Source organism: Poecilia mexicana, unplaced genomic scaffold (genome assembly GCF_051168715.1).
Source record: "Poecilia mexicana isolate PSO_F unplaced genomic scaffold, ASM5116871v1 scaffold_12, whole genome shotgun sequence".
Lineage (NCBI taxonomy): Eukaryota > Metazoa > Chordata > Actinopteri > Cyprinodontiformes > Poeciliidae > Poecilia > Poecilia mexicana.
Window position 1 is genome coordinate 17170524 of NW_028263381.1, and position 19763 is coordinate 17190286.

Below are 19763 nucleotides of genomic sequence, written 5' to 3' on the forward strand. Positions count from 1 at the left end.
AATGTTGGACATGTTTGTTAGACGGCGACGTCTGCATGCGAGCGGGTTTAGAAGGCACGCCAACAACGTGGCATTTAACACCTGAGTTTAAATAGTTTGTTGAAAGAGTTTTTATTAATCTCCACTAACATTCACTTGTGGAGATTAAGAGGAAACGAAACCTTGACTCCGTTTTTGTCATGCGAGAGTATCTGACTGAATTTTCATATCATTAGGTCAGGAGATGATTTTGTAAAGATGACTAGTCTCAACGCTTTAAACAAAAATATTTCTGCAACGCAGTCAATTTATTTTTGTGCTAATCATTAGATGTGCCAGTAAAAAGGGAAGCAAGGGGGAAAAAAATGAAATGATTATGCATTTGCTACCTTTGCTTTAGTGATGAATTGACAAGAAATGCTGACGGCTGCAGAGGGCTGCAAAAGTATTCATAGCCCTTGAACTTTTCAAGGGCTATGAACCACAAGCTTCGTAGTATTTTTACTGGGACTAGAGGAGTGGTGTGCAAACCTGCCATGCTTGTCAAAACTGGCAAGTTGAAAGTACTAGAAAATTTATGATTTTTTGTTTGTCTTATGCTACTCAATAAACTAAACATTTCTGAGGCAGCAATAGCTTTTATTTGCAGCACTTAGGAAAGGAAATGGGCAGAGAGAGAAGTGGGAAGACGTGCAGCGAAGAATCGAACCGAGGACAGCTCCGCATACGATGCTCCCACTTTACCACTACACCACGCACCGCATGTGTCTTTTTGTTTGATTATACAAAGTCGTCGAATTTGACTTGAAATGGTTTAAATCAGAGATCCAAGACATGCTGGTCCTGTTAAAAAGCTATTTCCTATATTTCCTTCGTCTAGAAATGTATTTCTAGTTTAGTCTTGGTAACAAATTCAATGATCTGGGTCACTCCTGCTTCAGAAAGGTCTGCTTTATTGAGCAAAGTTTGGGTAAATAACAATGTGTAACTGGTAGAGATGGATGGTAACTGGGTTTATTTAATACATGCCACACTTTTCAAATTTTATTTGCAAATATTTCCACATGACAGTCTTTAGCTTTGCTTTTACGTGATTATCTCCACAGTTTGGGTTATAATATAAAATATAAAGAAGTTTAAGGTGTGTCTGTGAGCTGCATCTTTTAAAGTGAAAAAAAGTGTTAATCCTGTTTCTATATTTGCCCTATATTGCATTCTCTGTGTGTATCTCACAGCGGTTTTTATGTATCGAGCCGATTTGGTATTGGAGCAAATCAATGTGTTCCTCAGCACTGCATGTGATTGGCTGTAGGTCCGGAGTAAACAAGCTTAATGAATCCAACTTAGTCGACTCTGACCTCTCCTCCGGGCACAACTTGTATGCGTGTGCGTGTGCGTGTGTGCGTGTGTGTGTGTTTCAGGGTCGATGTGCTGCAGTCCATTAGTGCTGCCTTTAAGTCAGCTTCACTGCCTGGGAACATGCAATTTGACCAAGTGATGCAAGGTTACTGTACAGAAATATGAACAGGACTTTGGATTTTGCTTTTGTAGTTGTGTATTACATGGAAATGAATGAGTAAAGTCAAAATTAAGGTAAAAAATAGAACTGAAAATATAAATCCCTACCACAAATGTAAGAGTGGAGATTGGAGATGTTATGAATGTTCATTTTCACTCCTCCAAGCTAACCTTGTCAAGGGGTTGACTTGTTTTCTGCACACTTTGCAACAAGAGGAAGTTCAAATTATATAGCCTGGTTTATAAATATGTTTACCAGAGGTGTCGTCATAAAAGTTGAGTCTGACTTTGTCACTGTATGAGCTTGAAGCTGATAGTCTGTACACTTTTTCACTTGTAGCTCTTCCTGACAGAAAAGTGCTAAAAAAAGTCGGGGATTTTTTTTACAGGGTGCTTCAAATCCAGTTCATACTATTTAGTTTTATGGGATGATGAAGTAAAACTTTGAACCGCGATGTACTGTTAGTGTCTGTAACTGTAACAACTGTAACTATGCAGTCTGCTGGAAAATCATAAGTATTCTTAAAGTTCTCAAATCTGACATTCTGAAAATATGAACTCTGCCTGTAGTTTCTAAAGAAATGCTTCCCCACATCATGATGCTGCCACTACCGTATTTCATGGAGAGGACTGTCTGTTCTTGCTGATCTGTTAGTTTTCTTCCACATGTAGCATTTTGCATGTGAACTAAAAAAAAAGTTCAATATTTGTCTTGCATAACCAGAGAACCTTCTTTCACATGTTTTCTGTGTTTCCCTTCATGACTTGAGGAAACATGCAAGCAGGTTTTCATAATGGCTTTCAGTTTACAGTGGCTCTCACCGTGCTCCTCTTCCATGAAGGCCGATCTCCAGATGTCTGCAGCTCCAGAGTTTAGGGAATTGGTTGCTTTGGATTTCATTTAGTAAAGAAAAACTGCATTTTCAGATTATTTGGTAAAAGAAAGATAAGTATTATTTGATACGCTACTATAACATGAAAATCTAATAGAATACGTTGAAGTCTGCTGTGAAAATATGACAAAATCTGGAACAGGGGTGTGAATACTTTCGTGAGGAACTTCATTTCTGGAACACCAAACAGTTACACAACCATTGTGTAATCAAACTCCCTCTTATTCACGAGCCGCCATGTCTTTTTGTTAAACCCTCAAACTCATCAAGTGACTAAAACCAAATGCCCTCCGTAGCTGATGCTTCTCTGAAAGCACTTTGTATACAACGATGTTAAAAGTAATGGCTTTCACCGAAAAACATGCCAGTGAATGTGCTTTAGAATATCTTCTGTAGCAACCCAGTTCCCTGAGGCTCTGTGTGTGTCCCAGATAGAGCTTCTCTTCTCCATCTTGTGAAACATTTACGGTGGCAGACGTTCCGGCCGTCTGCTGGGGGTAGAATGCCAGAGCGTGAGGGCGACTCCACGTTGAGCTGTCTGTCATCTCTTTCTCAGGTCAGATGCTTTGCTTTGGGAGAATCTAACTGCTTTTATGCGTCCTCAAGCCTCAGTAGTGTTATGTTGCATCTTGCTTTTACACAGAAGATTTTAGTATAGGTCTTTTTTTGCGATATCTAAAATGTGAAGGCACTAATAGCTACTCGGTTTCTCCTTTCTATAAAAACATTTTTTGGGGGAATTTATGAAGCATTTATTTTTTATTTTCTTTTGTATTTCATAGTCAACTCAAACTTAAATCATCCTGGTCAACATACCGGGAAGTGGGGAGGTGGTCTCTGACTTTGGAAGCCAAAGAGATGAGGTTGGGTTGGGTTGGTGGTGGAGGAGCTGAAGAGAACAAAGCAGAAAAGCAGGCAAATAGAGTGCACAATACAGCTGGACGTTTTGCAGCTTAAATAATCCTTAGGGTACGTTTGATTTATCCTCAACAGTTAGACAAAAGTCACATTTAAGGCAGCAGCGCGGCTTGAGATGACTGCGTGACTTGCAAACGTCACCTCGTTAGTGAAAACATGCACAAAATCGCATCCACTGACCCATCAGTTTGCATCAAATCAATACTCTTGCCAGTTGCCATTGCCTCTGAGAAGTTAGGTAGTTGTTGAATATCAAATATAGATTTAGGTGGCACAGGATGACAGCTTAGCTTGTAATATGGTTCTGTTGCAGGTGTCGGCAGAAATGAAAACGGGAGCTTGGTGTGACTTGCAAAGAAAGCCGTGAATAAAACATAAACAATACCAAACATTATTAATCATAACTGAATGAAAGAGAAGTTTAGCCAGTGAGGTAGATGTATGGTTGAAGAAATAAAACCTTAGCATCTGATTGTTGCAGAGGGTCTATGATGGCACCTTCACGCCTACTAGCATGTTAACAAACATAAACTATTTTGAGTTAATGCTTAATAGACATTTTCTGGTTTTATTGTTTTGAAGCGGTTGTACAATCACCCATCATGTAGGTGTGATACAAATCAGCACATTTCATTTGCCTATCTAGCTTTAGACTTCAGAACAGAGTGGCAGCTCAGCAGGCTGAATACATTCTGAATGCTAGTGGTCAAGAAACAGATTTAACCCAAAGCATGTTCCATTAAACACCCCTCATGTTAATAATCCAAAATAAAGCCAATAATGTAAAGCCAAACAGTGCTTTGTATTTAAATTTCTTCACATTTTGTCTCATCACAACCTCAAACTTTAGTAAACTGTGTAGATCAACAGAAATTGTGAAGTGGCCAGAAAAGTATTGAAAATTTCCAAATTGCAAATACTGAACCTGAAACCTTTGTGTTCGGTTTCAGTGAAGCCAATCACCTTCAAAAGTCACCCGCTAAATAAAAATGTCACCGACGTGTGGCTCAAACTGAGCAGGAACGCAGCCTCACAAACTGTTGAAAAGGCAACACTTTCTGCAAGCAGTGTTGTGCAATATGGAAGAAATGTGGGAGAATGTCACCAGCATTCCTAACTGGAGAAAAAAAAAGATAAAAAACAAAGGCAATTCTTTTCAAAGTTTGTCAAATTTATTTAACTGTATCCAAATGTAGTTGAAGGCCCTCTTCTGACTAGGCCGTGACTGAACGGTGTCCAAGTTCACCAGCAGGAATAGGAGAACAGCGGGTACTGGCTCCAGTCTGCTGGGTTGCTGTGGGGGCCCTGCTGGTTGCCGTAGCGGCATTCCTGTTGCTGGGTGCCGGGCTCCGACGTGGAGAGAGGATGAGGCGGCGCGTGGAGGAGCAGCGCCTCTGTGGGATCTCGGTTCCTGGGAGGCAACGGGAATCTGGGGTACTCCACTGATCTGAAGGGAAGAAACAGATCCAGTAACATGTTATACAGAACATGCTGGCATTTAGTTAGCTATTTCTGTGTATTGGTGTTGCTTGTCATCGTATACTATCATGACTGGATGCTTATTTGTCACCTATATTAGATTTTCAAACCTGTAAGGTTGGTAGGAGGTGGATGCAGGCACCAGCTGTTCTTCGCCGCCGTAGTCGTACTCCCGCTGCTCCTGGCGCTCAGTGTGGATGCTCTCTGACAAGTCCTGCTCCGGGGCCCAGGGGGAAAGGTGACCCGCCTTCGGTGACTGCTGTGTGGAGGCTGGCTTCTTTCTGACCTGTGCTGACTGAGAGGTAGAGGGCATCCTCTGCAGGCCTGACGAGGAAATACAGCGTCTGTTTGTGAGATATATTCATCCACGCTACCTTGTGGTCATTTCATAGCCTGAGGTTTGAACGCAGGTCGCCAGCTCTGCAGGGAACCTATTGTAATCACAGTACATGACTAATTTGGTGCATTAGCAACAGTTTGTAATCAGTTTATTTGGGTAAGATGAAAAAGAAAATACCTGCAGCACTGTGAGAAGGACTTTTCTTGTCTTCTATGTACTTTTTTGCAGGAGAACCTTTATTTGAACGGCATCTGAAAACCCCCCCGAAAAACACAGTAGTGTCATAATTACTGTAATTTTACCAGAAACTCTTAAGGACACATACAGGCAGAGAAAAATACCTGAAGAGGCAGCTGCTAATGTCTGATAAAATGCCAAAACATGTACCTTTTACTGTGGGAATGGGTTCCTCCTTCCCTAAATCCCTTTGCAAATGGATTGTGATCAATCTTCAGCTTGGTAATCTAAACAAAGACAGGAGAAAATAAATCCCATTGCATTCGTAGGAAACAGCCATACAAATGTGAAGCAAATCATAAAATCTGCTGCCCATCTTCCAAACGGCCATCATTCAGTCTGGTTTGTGCACATCTATCTATCACTGTGTGGTTCGGCTCCGAATGAATCCAAACTGCAACAAACAACCAGACCTACAGAGGGAACCATCAGCCCTGACTTTCTCTCCATCTGTGACTTGTACAGGTCAAAACAGGGCAGATAACATCGCTGTAGACCACACACATCCTGGACACAAACTGTTTGGACGTTTACTTATAGGTAAGCACGGAAAATTGTTATTTGCGAAAAATAAGTCGCCACAGAGACGACTTCTTTCCCCAGGCTGTCTCTCCGATGAAAACTAACCAGCATTTCCACATTGATTCCATGAATGTTTGCACTAATTTAAACCTGTTTTCCTCTTTTGTAAAAACTCTGCATATATAAGAAAAAAATATCTCCCAAAAATGTTATTTATACATTTATATTTAAAATGTCAGGAAGCACCGTGCAACCAAAGTGAAATTCCTTGTGTATGTGCACCAACTTGGCCATGTTCAGATTCTTGATACTTTCAGATAAAAGGTTCAGATGGTCTCTACATACTTGTTTTATGCACCGTGCATGGGAAGGACGTGATGTCTTTTTGGTACCTTTGGATTTTGGTAAGCGGTAACAGCTGTGAAAACCGTCTCTGGGAACGAGAAGGTCTGAAACGATCCCCAACACACAGTGTGTGGACTGTCCGCCTGTATCACATGAAACCGTGGGTAGTAACGATGCATGGAGTGGAGGATAATCTAAAAGGCAAAACAAGGAAAGTGAGAATAAGTCACTCAGCATAAGGAGAGTTTAATGTTATATCTATTAAGATTTAAGGTGTGAAACTGTGTTTTTACATGACCATGCTGATCCAAGGTGTTGTTGGTGAGCTTCATCTTGAGGAAGGACAACGACTGCTTCATCCAGTGACTTCCTACAGCCGGGGAGTCCGGGTGAATGTATGTCCGACATGGGGGCTGGGGCTCAGACTTTCCTGCGACCTCCCACTGCTCCTTCTTCCACTACAGAGAGACAGATGTGGGGGGAGGGAGAGGTCCAGCATTACCACATGAGAGACCTCAGGATATCAGTAATTAGTCAAGATGCTCCAAGTAGCCAAAAAAAAAAAATCCATTTTAATTTCTCTTAATGTTGGCATATTTCCAGGACTCTGACAATACTTTTATTTCTCTAAAGGAAAGTAATCACTCAGTTTTACATCTTGATCTTCACAGACCCTCCATTCGCCCCCCCCCACCCCCACCCCCCCAAAGCTCTCCTGGAGAGGTCTGATTTGCACTACACTGTCTTCAAGTGCGTGTTGACAGCAACCGCTTCGACCAAATGGGCTGCGAAAAAACGACAGGGGCTGCTGAATGTATGGGATGGCAGACTGCTCCCCGTTCATCGACTGTGAATGAGGCCGGGATGCTAATTGATTGGGCTTCCAGCCGGGAGTGCACAAACAGGAAGCAATGAAAGGCTTTGATATGCGGCAGTGAACGGTCGCAGGCAGACAGGGCAGAACTGTGTCTGACTGCCAACTGCTGTCTCTTATATTCTGCAGCCTGGTGGGTTTAAATCCACAGGGAGAGGGGAGAAAAAGAACATGCTGGGGATGTGTTGAATATGATCATACCTTGTATTTGAGATTGTCTGCAGGGATGATATCCACCATGACGACATAATTTGCAAAAGGCTGAAGCCCAGATAGGCTTATGCTGCAGTGTGGAAACATTCTCCTAAGATAAACAGTGTTAGAAGTTGCTTTAGCTGTTTTTTTTTTTATATATATATTTTTTGCAAATGTTTTCTTCTTTAAAACAGAAGGCTGCATAAATTAGAGTTCATTGGAGAAGCTCACTACCTTCCATGTTTGGTTATTATCATCTCCGTTCCAACGGTGTGGAAAGACTTCCATAGCTCCGAGTCCTCCAGGGTCATCCGGATGCAGCCCTGCTGGTAAGAGTTAGCGGCTGATGAAGACAGCGGCATACCAGGATTCAGTCTTGGATCTGCTGGAGAATCGGTAAGAAGTGCAGAAATAAATTGACAAGAAAAGTGAAAATAATTCGTGCAAAAGTATATTAGCTACATTTGTCGTCCGAATGACCTAAATGTCTTAACTGCAGTGCAGAAGATTTTGTGTAATATGCAAAATGTCTCGCAAAGTCTGCTAAACTGGCATTTGTCTAAACTGTTTGTACTTAAATCCTGATAAGTTTCAATAAAATTTTGATCAGGTTAGTAAGACATGAAAATAATTGTGTAGTTAAGCAGCTTTTTTGGGATAAAAATGTAAAAAATAAAGAGTTAATTATACAATTACTTTAAAGCCAAATGTATAACAAAATCAGTATTAGTTGAAACACGTAGGGTCAGTGTCAGAGAGCATGCTTAAAATGCATATTCATCCTTTCAAAAATCCATCTTACCAGAGATGTTTGGATTGTTACTGCATCGCGCTGTTATCATCACCAACCAAACCACAGGGGAAACACTGCTTTCAAATATTTGAATAGGGTTGGGATACTTCAGGGACTTCTATCCTGGAGAGGTCTGGGAAAGGTTAGACTTGATTGGTCATCACTGAATAGGTGTGGTCTAACCCGCCTGGAGGGGCAACAGAAAATCAGGGAGAGGGACAGAGGAGGCATTTGGGAAAAATACTTGTTCTGTGCAAATTCAAACACAATGCACAGTGCTGATTTTTATTAGAGATACAGCTGGTGCCTCAGAGGATTGTTAGGGAATATTGGTGCACAAACGTCATCAAGGAGACCAAGAAACACTGGGGACATGTCAAGGATAAAGCTGTGGAGAGGTTATAAGCAGCATTAGATTATTGAAAAAAATATCCAGCCTTGAGATAACATGTTGGGATCTGAAGCTGTATAAGTAAACTGAACCAAACTGAATACTCTTGCAAGGAGCTTTATTATTTGCAATGCTGAGAATGCAAAGACTCGAAGTGATCTGGCTTTTAAAACTTTCCGAGGAACAGGAAGGCCTCTTCCCTGCTGCTTTGAATGCGTATTGGGTGCAGGATGTGAAATCACAGAGGCAGCTGAAGTTTCAGGTCTGGCCTTGATAATGGCTAACTCTGCTTATCCCGCCAAATGGCCTCACCACATCCATCCCCCATGTCTGCATCCTCATATCTTTCAAGTATCGTGGGGAGGAGAGCAGCCTCTCTCCTGCTTAAAAGCCAGTTCACAAGGATGGGTGAGAAGAGGAAGGGGACAAAGGCAGGATTGTATGCAAGAATGAGTTGATCTTTATGTTAAAATCTTTACAGTCCGATTTAAAATATTTTCTGAAAGACTCACCTTGAGCCTCAGAGGTACTGACCAACTTGTAATAGTGTATTAAAACATGAACTGGTGAAGAATGACTGATCATCCATAGGTCTTATTCTCAATACATTTACTTTAGTATGGTGCTTTAACATTGAACCTCCCTAGAAGAGTTTTGATATGCATTATAATCATAGATGCATTGTCTACTAGCGTCGCTTCAACCTTTAAAAAAAAGATCCTTTGGGTCTACTTACTTTTTCATAAGATTACAGATGTGGGTATATGATTAAAGCAGACCAAGAGTATTCATCTAAAATAAAATTTATCTTTCTCAAGAAAACATCTCTTGCCTTGGGTGAGGTTTTTAAAGCATAAAACCTGATGCAGTTCTGTTGTAGCAATGAATTACGTTGTTGTATGACTGCTGCGAAAAGCACATTCTCTACATTTTAGAGTATCCTTTGAATTACTAAGACGCTGACTTGGTGTCCTAACAAGAACTTTTGGTTTCAAGGAAAGACAAGTTGGAACATTCCTCTCCTGCCTGAATCAACTTTAGGCCTGAAGATGGAATTTGTTCTGTTCCAGCCTGTGGCGGGTGTCACCTCTTCAACTATGCAATCGCATCTGCCTCTGCTAATGATGTTCTGTCAGACAGAGTGAAGAAAAGAAAAGGAAAAAAAATAAGATTGTTTTAAGAGCAATGCATGAAATGTTTTGTCTACATTCCACAAACTGTGTAGCTAAATTGTGAAGATGAAACATCATTTTGTTGCAATCCCCTGGGTTACGGCTATTCTTTGTTATATTTATTCTGCATGCTCGGCTGCGTCAGAAGCCGCTGCACTCAAAGTATCTTATAACACAGGAAATGCTGTGGTAGCATGTTAAGCTGCAGTTAGAAGATGCAGAGCATAGGTTGTGTGTTTTGGTAGAGCGTCAGATGTGGGGTGTGTTTGGTTCACCATCTTTGGATGCAGTTTGAATGAAAAAGTTTGGAAGCTTCTGAAATGCTGAAGTGTTCCAGAAAAAAAAAAAAACATTTAATTTACAGAGAAAGAGGCAGATGTGGGTGAGAATTTGTTTTTTTTTTTATTCTCCGAACCACAATGGAGATTGGCAACAGATGATGGTTTGGCTAATCGATCTGAAATGATAATTGATCATAATAGAATAATGAAAGCTCTGAATGAGCCACCAAACGTCAAAGTGAAAGTGAGGGTCACCAAAAAACAGGATGTCCAACATGTTTCAAAAAAGAAAAATCATATGACCAAAAGCTGCAGTTTGGTGCAGCTAAAAACAGGAATCGGCAAAGTCTAAAGAGTAAAACAGGCTCGAGCACGTCCATTCTAGATTAATATGTTCATTGAAACTCCCTAGTAATTACTGTAAGCACAATGTGATACATCAGAGTTGGCAAACACATTTCAGAGAACAGAAAAAAGGCTGAGCAATCACAGGAAAGGTTCACTTAAATCTTTATTTGCTGTTAATGCCACCTGCTGGAAGACCCTGAACAAAGCAGTTTGAACATAGATTTGAAACAACGGAGGATTAAATTGAGGTTTTAATAAAGACAGTTTAATGGTTTTTTGTACTGCCACTTTTCTGACCCCATCTTGAGGATAGCTGTGTGGCCATGCTAATGCTAGCTTGTACATAAACAGGAAGTAGGTAAATGGCTATAGTGTGATTTCTGTAGAAACGGTTAATGAGACGTACTTTTCTAACTCTCTATCTTGAGGGTACAGCTACGCTGCAATGCTTAACAAAGTGGGTTTGTTATTTGTTATTTTGCACTTCTCTATAACAGAAGTATTATTTCTGTCAGCATTTATGCTTCTAAAAATATTCAGTATCGTTTGCTGCACTTTGCTAATGGCTGTTAAGTTATGCATCAGCCACCACCAAGAGGAGTGGCTGCAGCCTTAGTCGACTCCCTCTTCACAGCCTAATTAGTTTTATTGATATAAGATACACATATTTAATTATAATATGTATTTAATGAGCACAAGTGACAGCATCTCTACAGTGCATAATCCTGAAAAATAGACATCAGGCAACAAACCACTGTGTCTATTATTCCTTGTCAGGGTTGCAGCAAAGAAGGTGCTTATCTCCTGAGGTCAATAAGCTACACTCTGGACAAGGACCACTCAGCAGTCCATCCATCACAGGGACACACAGCAATGCATGCAAACATTGTTCCGAAGAGTGAATTAGAATCCCTGGTTAACCTAACAGGGATGTTTTGACTTTGGGACGTTGGCGTATGTAGAGAAAAACCCTTTCAACCCAAGCAGTTATTCCAACAACAGGGCCAGATAAAAAAAGTGTTAGCAAGAGTCAAAAACAATTGCAAGGAAATTATTAAGACATCACTAAATAGTATGCAACACTAAACTTCAGGATTAGGCCTACAATAGGCTTCGATTGATTAATACAATTTAATTATGTTGATATCTCATGTCATATAGACTTTTATTGTTCTGATAATCCAGTCAAACATAGTCTGTCCAGGAAGGTTCTCACTGGACAGACAAACAAAGCCAGTTGACGCAGTGCTTTGATAAATCATTATGTGAAGACAACAGTTAGCAGAAAAAAAAAAAGTTTCCTGACATAAAAAAGGGCTGGCTGAAAGAGACCTGTGAATGATAATGATGATGATGATGATGATGATGTGTCACTGTGTTAGAAACCTTGTCGGTGTATCCAGTGATGAACACGGACAGAAAGGTATGAGCAGAACAGTGGAGCTTAATGTTGACATTACAATAAAAAACACAAATACCTTCTACATGTATTTTTGTATCATCTGTGCTACCAAATACTGGAGATCAAGTGGAAGTTTACAATAAATGTTGCTAGAAAGAAATAGTGAAATTCAAGGGGAAAGAAAAGAACTGTAACAGGTATAAATATTCACGTTGTAACCAGCAGGGGGCAGCACAACACAGAGAAAACATGGAAAGAAGTATTTGTAGAGATTACGGTTGTTACTCTATTTTCACGTAGGAAATTTGTATTTTTTTAAGTCTATAGTTTTACCAAATACAAAAGTCCAAAAATAGTTTTTAGTTGGACAAATTAATGTCATACAATCAAAACAATCAAATTTCACAGTTATATTTACACGAAGACAACATTTCTGCTCGTTTGATTTTTGTTTATTTTAACAACAGAATGACTGCTACGGAAAGGCCTCGTTTATATCAAGAAAATTCTTCCTGTGAGTATTGTATCCCACAATTAACAGTGTTACACCCTTTTACACCAACACTGGTTTCACAGGAAATTGCTCCAGCAGCAAATATTTCAGCCTTCGTTTGCTTCTCTTCAGACTGATCGATTGGCTCTACCCGGCCTACAGGAGCCCTGCCAGTGATAACAGCAGCCGCGGGCCTTCAGGTGCCGTTTCCGATTAAAGGAAAGGCTCCGTGCACCGCCAGAGGTGCCTTCGCACATTTAAATAAATTTCCATACCTGTGGTGATCATTATTTAAAGCATACTATCAGAGGCTAATAGGGAGTCAGCTGTTTTATGTCGAATCTTATGAGCAAGGATTGTGAGTTTCTTCCACTTAGTATTCATTTATACAAGCGCCCCCAAAACCCCATTACCTCAAACAATCTCCTGCAACTCAAATGTCGCTCTTTGTCAGCCGTTCAGAGGACAGCGCTGTTTATTCAGCACCTGCGCCGACTTCAGGGGTCCCGCTTTGATGTGCATTTGAGGGCAGACGGAGAGCTGAATGGGCAACGAGAGCGACAGCTGCTCCTCTCCCCAAAGAATGCCACCCAGACTTCGTTAAGGGGTCATCCCTTAGAGCCCAAATCTTAACATTGTATCTGCAAGCAGAGAAACAACCAACTGAGCATAACATGAGACTGACACAGGGGGGGGGGGGGGTTGCTCAGAATACGTCTTTGGTTAAAGATATGTCTGGACCTCACCATCATTGGGATCAGGGTGGGATAAATGTTGGCCAAGCAAATATAAAGATGCATTAGTTCCAAGCTAAAATCTAGTGGAATTTGTTTGACACGACCAGGCTAGCAACAATTATCAACACAAGCCAATAGCAATGGGTTTCCTAGCATTTCTCACTCAAAAAACAAAAAAAAAAAACTCAAATCCACAAACTTGTTGTTGCACCTTTGCTTGTTTTCACTGTCAACAAGTCAGTCAGAGGTGATGGATTTTTTTCTTCATTCTGTCCCATAGCAGAAAAACTGCAGAAAAAAAGTGAACCGAATCAAATGAAGGAGTGACATTTTTTTCATCATTCCCAAACCAAGCAAATAGAGTCCCCTGGATTCTCCGGGTTATGGATGTGGTCTGGTCCTTTTCTCAGCATGGTCGGAGTCAGGTCTACTTGGTTTGGAAATGTTTTCCACTGGTGGCAGCTGTGGTACCAGTCCCTGTTTAAGAACCTGCGTCACTGGGGTTTCAAGAGAGCCATGTTTGCCTGAAAACTCAACATTTTAACTTTTTGGCTAAAGGAGTTGAGTCACTGATTGCGTCACTATAGCAACTTTCTCTCTCTCTCTCTCTCTCCCTCTCTCTCTCTCTTTCCCTCTTTCTCTCCATCTCTCTGCTGCATTTGCCTCCCATGCAGTTTTCTTTTTGGCTCTCTTCTTTGAATTAGACAAAAAGCAGACTGAGCAGAGTTTTCAACATATCCCCCATTTTTACTCTCTGTTTGTGTTGTGTGTAGATTATGTCACACTACTTTTCAGACTCTGGGGCCAATGTACTACCCACTATGTGATAACTCCACCCACTGCTGTAATGGGTGGAGTTGCTATTTTTTTCACATGGTTAAAACCAAACCTGACTGAAGACTTGTATGTCGTTGTTATAGCTTCCTAACAAAAACAAGACTTTTCCAGTTCAGACTTAATGGAACTTTTTTTTTTTTTTTTGACGTTTCAAGTGTAATTTCTAAGTGAAGCTATCAGTTCTCTAAGTGAAGGTTCCAGTCTTCTAATTCTGCCGTGATATACATAGCCTGCTACGGCCCATTTCACCTGTAAAGATGATTTATTTTTCAGTCCCTGTTTCTGTTAGGGTCATTTAAAAGAAGGAAAAATAAACCTAGCATTTGGCATTTTACATTTTCTAAAGCATGACCTGAAAACCAGAGAGCGTACTGAGCCGTAATTTAGATTTACCTTTAAGTTCCTACCTTAAAGCAAAGATCTTGGCCATTGCAAGCCGCTCTATGTGCAGTTTCTATGGTTTCAATACACAAACAAGAAACACTCAAACTGAGTTTATGTAGAAATTTATTGAATTTCATGGCTCAGCATCTTATCATACATCTAAAATATATGATCTAAAATTTATGAAGTTCTTCATGAATTTAACAAAAAATGGTCTCTGTGAATCTTTTTTAAACCTGTACTGTTTACTCAATCTAATATTCATGACCAACTACGTTAGCTAACAAGGTAAAAAAAAATACCTTGTTTACAACATTGTCATCTTAAACTTCTTAGGGGGAAAAAAAAACATCATCATGTGAAAACATTTTCTCCATCTGCCTCTAGGATTACATGTGCTAACAGTCAGATAGCTTTTATCTTTCCTGAGGTCACATTTCATGCCTTCCATATTTTTGGCTTCACTCATTTCTCTGTTTATTAGTCGTTTTTGCTTTCTGGCTTGCAGTTTTCCTTTTGCTTGCAAGTCTGTGTCTAACTTCTATATCAACGAATTATGCCGACTTTCAATTTTTCCTGCACTTTCCTGCCTCGTTGTTTCTGTTTGCTCTACCCTCCACCACCCCCGTGCCGTCAGCAGTTCCACTGCAAGGCTCTCGGCTTTGCATGCAATTTTGCCAAGTTCTGAATATTTTAGTTACAAAGTGATTGATTGGTTCTGCCCTGCCCCTCTTAAGCCTCTGACAGTGAAAGTGTTAAAGACTGAGTATATATTTCCCCTCGAATATATTGAATTATTCTAAATGTAATATGTGGATTCTTAATAATTTTCCCTATTGAGGAAAATTATTAAGAATCTGCTAACACACACACAAACACCCTGTGTTTGCCTGTGGGTACAGGTGCTCTCCACCAGTTAATTAACACCAGTGGAGTGTGTCAGGAGAAGGAAAGGAAAACATGCTGCTGTCGGCAGAAGCGGTGAATGAGTGACTTTGTAAACTCTTAAACTTAATTTTACCTCTAAAGGAGTAAAGTTGTGAGACTGCATTTTGCAGGGTTGGGTTGAATTTCTAGCCGTGGGGCAAAATACACACTCAAAAATCCTTAATGACGCTACCGCTCATCGGCATCTACAATCTGCACTTGTTATTAATGATGGAATCTTAAAATGGTTGAATCGAAATAACTTGTGGTTCTCACTATAGGTTTTTGATTTGTGCTTTATATGCCTGAAAAATCTAGAAACACTTGACATCTAGCTGAATTTGATGCACAAGTCGGATGTGTCAGAGCATGCAAATATTTTTGTATCATTTTTTCCCCCTCTGATTCCTATGAAATATCGGCATTCTGTACAATATTCTGTCACCGGATCTCTTTCAGTGTGACTGATATGGTGCCATTTACAGTGCATTCTTGTAAAGCACCAGTTATCGCCTTAGAAAAAAGTGGAAGGACATTAAAGTGATGGAGAGCAGCTTTTGTCATCTTCATCTGCTTAAAATGTTTGTCATGGGAATAAATCTAATTATTTTTGGACTTTTAGCGATTCATTTCATCTAGGGTGGATTTACCACATGAAAACATCAGTGAATTTAGTGAAAAAGTTTGAACCTGTTGTGGTTTTTCACTAAACACAAACGTATGTACAGGATCAAATACAGCAACTTCTAATAATTGTTAAACTGTAAGATTTTGGGGAACATTTGACATGCAAAAAGCACATTGTTGAGATATAAGTTGCTTGAGTCTACAATGAAACTCCAAAGGTTTACATATGAGCATCGTTAGTGCATGTAGAGGTTGGGTTGAGTCTACCCAATAACAGCTGACACAGCCAGAGGTGTGTGTGTGTGTAGGTATGTGTGTGTGTGTGTGTGTGTGCGTGAGCATGTGTGTGTGTGCTCAAATGAATTCAAATTGAAATCAAGATGAATACGAATTCACAAACGTGAGTCGTTTATATTATTTTATTATTTTTCTACAAAAATATTATACATTAAAAACACAGCTTAAAATATACACAGTCCACTTGGTGATGCAATAGCTGCAAAAAACATCTCCAGTCAAATATATCAGTTTATAGGTAAATATATCTTTACAGCAATAATAAATCCAGCACCCACAATGATGCAGCTGCAGGCAATAAAATAAGCAGGAAGATGGAACCTTCAGTTGACAGCAGGGAGGTTGCGAGAAACGCTTGCAGGTTGGAGATGAACAGGAGGTCCTCGGTTTGAAGCGGCGACAACAGATTATGGTGAGAGGAAACCTGGTCCACCAGGAGGAGCAGCTTTCAAACATTCATCCTCCTCAGAAGCAGTGAGGAACTGTTGGTTCATATATGTTTGAATTAATTGTAGATTTACCCAAATGTCCACTTTGAAAGTTTTTCTTGTTTTTTAGTGATTTAAATATCTTTAAAAAAATGTAAGTGCAAATAAAATATTATTTTCCTTTGAAATTAGATGCCTAAACTTTGTTGTCAATGTCTTAGGCCTGGAGCACTTTGCAAGACAAGAATCTGAATTTATAGTTTTGCAAAAATTTGTTTACAGATTTTCTTCTGTTTTTGTGTTATTTTTGTCACACATCAATGTTCCCGGTCACAGTTGTTGGTTCAGTTTGACGAGGCATGAAGTAAGGTAAAAAAATAAATAAATAAAAATCTTGTAAAGCAACACATTATGCTCTTATCTAATGAAAGTCGTTGAAATATATCAGTCTGGGGCAGGTTATAAACCATTTTTGAGGTTTTGGGACACAGTGTGAGCCATTGTCCACAAACGCAGAAAAAACAAAACAAAAACCAAAAAACAAAAAACATGGAACAGTTCGCTCCTGGTTGAATCCAGGAACTCACAAAAGAGCCCAGAGCAACATGTAACACAATGCAGGCCTCATTTGCCTTTCAACAATCAAAAAGGAATGGTCAAAAATGGCATCCAACTGGATAATTTATAAACCACTACTGACCAGCAAGAACACAAAGGCTCATCTCAGTTTTCTTCATCCCCCCCAAAACATTTTGGGAATAGCACAAGATGTATAATACTGTTTTTTTTACAAATGGAATAGAACTAATAGCATTTCCAGAAAAGAACATCATAACTGTGACTACTTCACTGCTTTGGGGACTGGATGTTTTTTTTCAATTGATGGAACCACAAATTCTGCTCATGCTCTGAAAACCTCGAATGTAGCTGAGTTAAAAAAAAAAATGCTTAAAGAAAAGTGGGGGGAAAATCTCTCCACACTGATATAAAAGACAGATTGCCAAATACGCTAAATGCTTAATGGGAGTTGTAGCTGCCTGAAGGTGGAACAACTAAAGGATATTAAACCATAAAAAATGTGGCTTATCAAAGTTAATTCATGATGTAAGAAAACGAAATCATCTTTTGATAACTGCATTTTGTAGATACTTTGGCTATTTATTTCTGGTGTTCATATTTGTTTGACCAGAACCAGTGATGTGTGTCAGATAATCAAACAGAGGAAAAAATATGTAAGGGGAAATACTTAGGACTGTATAATGTTTAGGTGTTTTGGATTTTTCTAATTCCTCCCACCTATTAAATTGATTTTCTACCCCATATATTGAAACGTGGCTCACTTTTGCACGTACGAACGCTTTGAATGAATAAACTCTTAATGCTGTAAGAGTTCACTGAGGTAAACCAGGTGCACATGGAAGCAAAACAAATCTTGAAAATGCTTGTTTTGCAAAACCTTTCTAGCTGAGACGTCGTTGATCATTTTATTAAAAATGCCAAAGCATTAAAAGTCATATGGTACCTGTGCCTTTGCTGACAGCAAACCCACACCCCTCCACCTGGGGGGAAAAAAAGCTATGCTGAATAAATAGCTGCAAAATAAGAGCAAAATGCTACAAAAAGTGTCATGTCAACATTAATTATTGGTCAGTCCGCTTGAAAGAACTTCGTCCCGTGCTTCAGCATCATAGCAGTTCAGAGCAGAAGCTCAGAAAGAGCGTCCACAGAAGCGGCAGTAGCCATAGCGATGACGGGCTGGGCCGGACGCCCAAAGGCGAGGCGGTGTCAGAGGTGCAGGAGCACACCTCGTATCCATTCTCTGCGTGGTCTGGGGGCCGGTGCACGTTGACCCTCGTCTCCGTGCTTTTGGCTTCTGTGTCCGGAGAGTCTGACTGCATCTCGGTGCAGAGCAGCCAGTCCTTGGCAATCAGGTGAGGGTATCCTGCCTCTGCCTCCATGTCGCTGCCCGGCACTCGCCAGTACTCCTTGCCCTTGAAGAAGTATGTTGAGCCTTAAGGGAGGGAAGATAGAGGGTTTGAATTACTGTGAAGTTATTTAAAGTTTAATTAGTTAAAAATGCCATGTCTCTTACATATGCATAAGTATTTCTGAAAGTATGACATCACATCACAGCAAACTTGATATAAACATGTAAATTTGCTGAATTTTCATCTTTAGGCATATCAAAAACTATTTTTTGGACATGTGATTTTATTAAAATGTTTTTTTTTTGTGAATGGAATAATTTTTAAACATGCAAATTCAATCTTTTTTTTAAAAATTACAATTAGGTGTGCAAGTTCTAATTCATTATGGATATTCTACAGTCCACATGGGGTCAAAATAGCACATACAAGCTTAAGCTTATATATATATATATATATATATATATATATATATATATATATATATATATATATATATATATATATTTCTATATATATATATATATATATATATATATATATATATATATATATATATATATATATATATATATATATATATATATATAAATATAAATTGCACCTCCAACTCTTTCCATATGAACCACCTTAACATTAATGAGCCACTGATTACATTTGTCTGCAATGAAATTGCAAAAACAATCCAGTAAATTGTGAAAGTGATTTGTTGCAAAACCCAAATTCAAGAACAACCTTTATTCAGCTGATATACAACAAATAATAGCCACACCAGACAGGATAGTGTTACACATAATGTGCTTTCACAAGCTTGTATTTTGTATGTCATCATTAGATGCACTATAGCACAGCTGTCATCCAGCCGGAACAAACAATCAACACCAAATACCTGAGTAGAAGAACGTATGAAGAATCCTAATTAAGGCAATGTCACTATCACAAACACAGTAAAACAAGTAGACATACAATACATGGGTATCTGTTTGCCTTTGTAGAATTTTATCTACGTTCCTCTTATCTGAAGAACAGCACTGCAGCTTTGCTTGGGTAAAAGAAATTTGGATAATTTTCTTGGCCAGCTGACCAACAAAGCCAAACCTGATGGGCAATTTTCCCCTCATAACTGCAATGTTTCATCTGACTGTTACTGATATACTCAACTCTCCGTCTGTTCTTTCACCTTGGGGCACTGAAGTTAATTGGAGTTGCCAAAATACCAAATGTAGTCTGGCTCTGTCCACCGTGGATGAAAATGCCACTTTGTTGTTGTGTGCCAGTATGTGATGTGCTGATGTCGAATTTTAGGTCAATATTCCACAGTCAAAAGTTGGTTCTTTTTTTTTTGTAAGAATGTTTTTCTGGAATTAGGTCCACAGCTCCCACACTGACCGATAAATTTAATAAACTCTGTTTTACCAGAG

The 19763-nt window shown here is 39.5% G+C and overlaps 2 protein-coding genes across 3 annotated transcripts in view; both read right to left on the reverse strand.

Annotated features, from left to right (window-relative positions):
- Positions 1–3866: 3866 nt before the first annotated feature.
- LOC106918297 (T-box-containing protein TBX6L-like) lies at positions 3867–8142 on the reverse strand. Of its 2 annotated transcripts, XM_088010673.1 has the most exons (9): positions 8106–8142; positions 7535–7697; positions 7307–7409; positions 6525–6689; positions 6279–6425; positions 5515–5591; positions 5305–5378; positions 4898–5111; positions 3867–4737 (listed from the first exon to the last, which is right to left on the reverse strand). In XM_088010673.1, exons 1-9 carry the CDS (start codon positions 8140–8142, stop codon positions 4551–4553), a joined length of 1167 nt encoding a protein of 388 aa, XP_087866799.1. In that variant the 3' UTR covers positions 3867–4550. The 2 variants fall into 2 exon arrangements, with proteins under 2 accessions (XP_087866799.1, XP_014843405.1); XM_014987919.2 differs by lacking the exon at positions 8106–8142 and having other exon boundaries at positions 3867–4755; positions 7535–7743.
- Positions 8143–16097: 7955 nt separating this feature from the next.
- Positions 16098–19763, reverse strand: part of LOC106918294 (matrix metalloproteinase-17-like) — a 47976-nt gene continuing 44310 nt past the window's right edge. Inside the window, exon 9 of the mRNA XM_088011025.1 lies at positions 16098–18428. Coding sequence (XP_087867151.1) covers positions 18103–18428 — 326 coding nt within the window. The 3' untranslated portion in view covers positions 16098–18102. The remainder of the gene's footprint in view (positions 18429–19763) is intronic.

Bases quoted from the DNA above. Each gene is read 5' to 3' on its own strand.
- LOC106918297 (XM_088010673.1), bottom strand. From the start codon at position 8,142: ATGATAACAGCGCGATGCAGTAACAATCCAAACATCT. The intron at 7,410-7,534 runs GTAGTGAGCTTC...TGTTTATCTTAG, and splicing joins ATAATAACCAAACATGGAAG to GAGAATGTTTCCACACTGCA. The intron at 6,426-6,524 runs GTAAAAACACAG...TTTGCCTTTTAG, and splicing joins CCTTGGATCAGCATGGTCAT to ATTATCCTCCACTCCATGCA.